Source organism: Perna viridis, chromosome 6 (assembly GCF_037379345.1).
Source record: "Perna viridis isolate PV_CMFRI_1.1 ecotype Kerala chromosome 6, ASM3737934v1, whole genome shotgun sequence".
Classification (NCBI taxonomy): Eukaryota; Metazoa; Mollusca; class Bivalvia; order Mytilida; family Mytilidae; genus Perna; species Perna viridis.
The window spans coordinates 12,393,816-12,400,052 of NC_142450.1; the positions used below are offsets into that span (position 1 = coordinate 12,393,816).

At 30.2% G+C, this 6,237-nt stretch overlaps 1 protein-coding gene across 5 annotated transcripts; it reads left to right on the forward strand.

The window, feature by feature from the left end:
• The first annotated feature begins 985 nt into the window (after nt 1–985).
• LOC148613685 (uncharacterized) lies at nt 986–5,268 on the forward strand. 5 transcript variants are annotated; one of them, XM_088587195.1, is made up of 4 exons: nt 986–2,290; nt 3,269–3,438; nt 4,298–4,342; nt 4,798–5,268. In XM_088587195.1, the coding sequence occupies exons 2-4, from the start codon at nt 3,372–3,374 to the stop codon at nt 5,175–5,177; spliced, it is 492 nt and encodes a 163-aa protein (XP_088443321.1). In that variant the 5' UTR covers nt 986–2,290; nt 3,269–3,371; the 3' UTR covers nt 5,178–5,268. The 5 variants fall into 5 exon arrangements, with proteins under 5 accessions (XP_088443321.1, XP_088443316.1, XP_088443317.1 ...); XM_088587190.1 differs by lacking the exon at nt 986–2,290 and adding an exon at nt 2,312–2,818; XM_088587191.1 differs by lacking the exon at nt 986–2,290 and adding an exon at nt 2,312–2,769.
• The last annotated feature ends 969 nt before the right edge of the window (nt 5,269–6,237 follow it).

The following is a 6,237-nucleotide window of genomic DNA, read 5'->3' on the forward strand; positions in this document are numbered from 1 at the left end:
AGTAGTACTGCAGCATTTTTTATATATGTTGTTTAAAACTAAACAAACTAGCATGTGGTTTTTAATATGGCCCCTCTCTTAAGAGATATACATTATATAGAATGTACTGTAGAATTCAAAATAAAGGAGGATAAATCTGTTAATGACACTAACATACAGTGAGTTATCTCCTAAGAGAAGACAGATTGGAATGAATAATTATGCATTCTATGCATTTTATCTTGTAGACCTATAAAGCAACTTAATAACAAAATAAAAATATGTAGCTTTCTTGGGTGTATCACATTTTAAGGAATTCGCATGATTCTTACGAATACTACTACATAAAACAATACATGAATACTACACAACATACAGAGGTCTATCCAAATTACATTACATTACATTTCACCACAATTACATTAATTTATATACAAATGTATTATACATTATATATAAAATAAAAATATGTAGTCTTTTTGGGGAGTGTATCACATTTTACAGAATTCGCATGATTCTTACAAAGATTACTACTTATAACAATAAATGAATACTACACAACATACAGTGGTCTACAATGAAATTACATTACATTACATTTTATCACAATTACATTAATTTATACAGTACACAGTTTATACAACAAACGTATTGCTTTGGATGATCGACTTACGAAAATTTATTAATTTTTGGATGAACGGATTACTGTATTTGACAACATGGATTTACCTATTATGATTCTAATTCAGGATTATTATTTTTTATTTATTTCGTAACAAGTTGTGGGTTATATATTACGTTTTAATGACAATGTGTAAATTAAATGTCCTTTGAGGAATTACAATTCAACTTTTGGACGGTTCTAGTCCGAATCGAGATTTAATCTTAATTTATCAAATAAACTTTTTTTCGTTTTTTTTCTGTTTTTTAGGGGGTGTGGTTTTTTTGTTATTTTTGTTTTTTTATTCTATTCTGTTTTGTTTTGTTTTGTTTTGTTTTGTTTGTTTGTTCGTTCGTTCGTTTGTTTAATTGTTTTTTTTTATTTTATTTTATTTTATTATTATTATTATTATTGTTTTTTTGCTTTTTTGTCATTTGTATTAAAACATGGAGAGCGTACCAAGGTAATAATGACCAAACAGTATCAAATACTGGATTGAAAAAGATCTTTATTCGATTATGGAATCAATGTCACATTGTAACAAAGCATACATTACAATACTTAGCGATTGATTGTTTTAAAAAATAGATTAGATTATGTTAAATACAACCTTTATTGAATGAGAACCTAGCTAAAGTATATATTCAACTGCATGCTTTATTTACAAAAGACCAGCTACTGGTATTAAAATTGGACTATGATCTTCATTTGCATAGTAATTGTATGTCTTAGGATTGAGAAACTTGTATAATCAGTAAGTCAAGGTTTGGGAAAAAACTTCTTGGCCAAAAGCCAAACTAGTAAATTTAGTAGAAAATTGGGACTCGGTTAATATTTGAATCTATATATCTATATTTGAATATCTCCGGTTGTGACAATCGTGATAATTGTCCATTCACCAGTATTGAATCCCATTCGTTTTTCTTCTTCTCTTTTTGGCGATAAACATAATGAAACCCGGTGTTTGATTATTTTAATTTCTAATCCTTTACACCGGATTAAAATTAACAGAAAAAAAAGAAAACTAGACATAAAAACCCTACTTAGTGTTCAATAATCAAAATTAACAAAAAAAGAAAACTAGACTTAAAAGCCCTATTCAATTAAAAAATAATAATAATAAACAGAAGACCGTTTTGTTTTCAGTTTGGTCTTCCGGATCCATTAATTTTTATGAACAATATCAGGATTTTCAATTTTGAATTACATGTATTACTAAACAGAAATAGTTGTTGGCTGTATCTTATCATTGTCTTTGTGCATAAATGAATTTCTTCTATGCAAATGTGTATGCAATTCCATAAACAACCACTTCTTATACTTTTTGAATGGGACCCATTCTCGAAAATTAATGATACTTGCAAAGATATTCCATCGATACGTCTTTTTTTTTTGTAATCTGCATGATTGTTAAACTAAATATTATAATTTGTTAGACATGCTTTATGTTTTTTTTTTTTTGTTTTTTTTTTTTCATTTTTTTAAAGAAACTCCTACTTTACTTTTTTAGATTTTACTACAAATCAATTCCCTGGCAATGTCGGCTTGATGGTGTCTGTGACGGATCCAGGGAAGGGGGTGCAGGGGAATGGTACCCCTCCTTTTTATTGGAAAATTTGTCATTTTATTGTGAAATATTTACAGAAAATGGTGAGTAATGTCCTTGCACCCCCTTTTGTCTGAGGAACCCCGGCCGGCACCCAACCTTTTCAAAGTGTCTGGATCCGCCCATTGGTGTGCCTTTTTCCATCCACCGTTAGGAAGGATTCACCCAGACACTGCGAACGATAAAACCATTTGAACTTCTCCGGACCCTTGTTTATTGATTTTAATATAGTGATTCCGGAGCACAGTCATACGATTATTTAATCTAAAATATCTCTTAATCTACGGCCCCATTTTAACCTTTTAGTCAAATCATTTTATATAGATTCATAGAAAATATATTCCTTGAATTTTGTGTTCTATTTTTAGATTTGAAATCACTAAGATAATACAAAGATAAATGTGAAAGTAAAACAAGGTATTTCCTTCCTTTTTAATTTGAAGTTGGGTTACGGTGGAAATTATACGAGGAAGAAGAAATAGAAACAGAACAGAGGGGAACATTTTTGGCTTGTGAGGGTATAGTCAGTGTCTTTATACTTTTACCACAATTAATGTGTTAATCCTAAGAAGGTATATATTTTTTTTTAAATTAATTAGTTGTTTTTGATTAATCTTTAACAATTTTTGTGGATGGTATGTTTTATGTATTTCTGTTTTACCTGGAGATTGTTTTCTGTTACATGTTTTTTGTTGTCCTTTTGTTTTGTTTTATTTGATTTTGTTTTGTTTTGGATTTTTTTTCGCATTGCTTTGTTTGTAAGGTTGTTTGTTGTTTGTTTGTTTTGTTTGTTTTTGTTTTGTTTTTGTTTTTGTTTTTTTTTTTTTTGGGGGGGGGGATGCGGAATGAAGCTGGGTTGTATTTATTCATTGTAAGATTTATACAAAAATAATTATGTTGCGCTGAATTGAACAAGATGTCTGCTGTCCATTGTTATTTTTAACCAGCGTGACTGTTTTATGTTCAGAGGACATTGTTTGCATTGAAAAATAATTAGCATTGCTACTTCTGATGTCTTTTAGATGAGCATGTTCTACCATAGAATAATATCCACGAAACATTCATACCAGTGATAGAAAGTCAATATAGCCAATAAAAAATTTGAAAAGTCTCAATAGCTTAGTTATGGAAAAAGACAAAGGATTTGAACCAGAATGTTATACACAAGTGAACACTGCGACCTACGTTGATGGTAATTTTAATTTTGTTAAGGTTTTTATATTTGATATCAAATTTAGATTTCAAAAAATCCAATCATAAATGAGCTATAAAGGGTAGTATTATCAACTGGGTTCAGCATACTTATGACCAAAAAACATTAATATCCGGTTTGAGCATGTTAAGTCGGGAGATTAAAAACAGCATCATGGCAGCGTCATTCTCGTATACATTATTAAATCTCTGCTTTTATTATATTTTTTATATTTTGCATTTAACCAAACATTGCCTAAAACTTATAAAGTTCACTATAGCATTTATGATAATATGATTTTAGGCTTTGCCTATGATGGACGGAACTATTTGTACTCAAATCACATTTGAAATTTTTGATGATGCAGCGCTAAAATACAATGTAGTATATCTCTAATGCCTCGACCAAAGGGAATGCACAAGATTATCTATCACTTTCGTATACACCCAGTGCGTGTACGTTAAGTTTAAGTTCCGGAATATGTCACTTACGACTGATTGATATCGTATGTTACATATTAATTAAAACAATAACAGACTCATTTGTAGTCTATATCAGATTCAGTCCTACTGCAAATTCTAGATTTTAATTATTTATATTCTTTTTAACGATTAAAACTTTTATCAGCTTCAATGCACGTCTGTAATTGCTTACTATTTTGTTAGGTTTTTTTCTTTTGTTAAGTCAATGAAAAAGTCGGCAGTTTACGGAGCCAAAAAATCGAAAATCGGAAAATCGCCGTAAGCAGAAGTAATAGATGGTCAAAAAGTACAGTGACAGTAAATTCCGGATTTGATCTTCGTTTTGTTTACTCACTTGTTAACTTTGTTTACTCTTATATACTCTTATTTATTCGTAGTAACGTATCAAGAAGAACCAGTTATGGATACATTTTTCATGATAAGTGAGTACCATTAATAGTCATGAAATAGAAACTGAACAGAGGGGAACATTTTTGGTTTGTTATTTATTACTATATAATAAAAGGGTTATTGCATGAATACTGGTGAATATTGTCCCTCGCAAGCTCGGGCAATATAATATTCTGTTCGTGACAATATTCACCAGTATTCATGCAATAACCTTGTAATACAAACAATACTGAATATATTCTGAAACAAATGTAATATATATTGATAATAAACACCTGTAAGAAAGATAACTCTATCTGACTGGATGCAACAAACTATATACATAGATAAATAATAAGCATACACAAAGCATTCAAATTGGTAAAATTCAGCCCATACATATGCACATATCAGAATTTCTTTTTCGGGTTTCTGCAAATGTGAACTGGACAAACCGAATGATCTTACATTAATATATTTATTCACGATTTGAACTTTTTATTAACAGATTTAACAGCGCTTGGAATTTTTGTGCTATTTTCTGTTGTTGTCCTTTCATTTGGCAAAGTTTTTGAGGAGAAACGTCACGTACGTAACAGGTGTCCTGTTTCATATTATGGAGCTCATACTGCACAAAGCAGAAACGGAAGTGACGATAACTCTGTATACGTCATAAGCAGCAACCCACCGTCTTATGATGAACTTTTGGCAGATAAACCACCCGATTACAATGACGTTTCCTACCTCCCTTCGTATGAGCAGTATCAAAGACTTGCAGGCCAAAGGTCTAGTTGTGAATTGAACCTCAATGATTGCACTGCGTGTGGAAATGCAGATTTTGTTGAAGTCAATGAAAGTCAAGTGCATGATAATTCAACTTTTGTGTAAATATTTACGTTAATACTAGTCGGATTGTATATTTGAAAGTGAAAACACTATTACCTTGTACGAATAAAGTAATGAAGTACTATATCAAGAATTTGAAACATAATTTAAGAAAGAAATTCATATAATTTCTACGTGTGTCACCAACAGTGACAGCAGGTCTAGTATATATAGCCGCTCCATTCCGTCCAATTGTCCGTTCGCAGATTGCAATAATAGGTACTCACTTTTTGTAATAAGTTACTTAAAAGTATTAAACCAATATTATAACTTTGCAGAGTAATTACATAGATATTGAAGATTTGCCCCCTTCATTACCGAGAAAATTAATTACTTTTCCTACATTTTGAGCATGTTCAACTTAGCCATCATTGGTATTGTTTGTTTTTATTATTATTATTATTATTTTGGACAGTACCTACTCAAAAGGTATAAAAGCAATGGTATTCAACCTTCGCACAATGATTAAATAAGTATTATATATGTACACCTTTCATTCTAAAGAAGTTTGATTTAGCATGTTGAATTTCGTAATTTTATTAATTTTTTCGGCACTGTATGCTGTCGTAGGGGTGTAATTAAATAGCTGTCTGTGTAAGAATCATGCAAAATCTGAAAAATGTGATACAACCCCAAAAAAGCTACATATTTTATTTTTCTTTTAATTAAGTTGTTTTATGGGTCTATACTATGAAATGTGTATTTATTCTTTCAAATCTGCCTGCCCTTAGGAGATAATCCACAATGAAAATCCAGTAGATTATTTTGTATTTGAGCGCCATTTACAGAGTTATCTCCCTTAATTTTAAAATCTACAGTGCATTCTGTATATTTTTATCTCCTAAGAGCACGGGTTATATGAAAAACCACATATTAATTTCTGTTTACTATGACACTTCAAACAAAATATCAAAAATAAAAATATGTAGGCTTTTTACCCATGAATCACATTTTGCATGATCCTTAGCTGGAGTACTACTTAATTTATTTAATGACATAATGATAATAACTTGCATGTTTAGATGAGCATATTTTGATTTAGTCATTGTATCTTTAGTCGAAT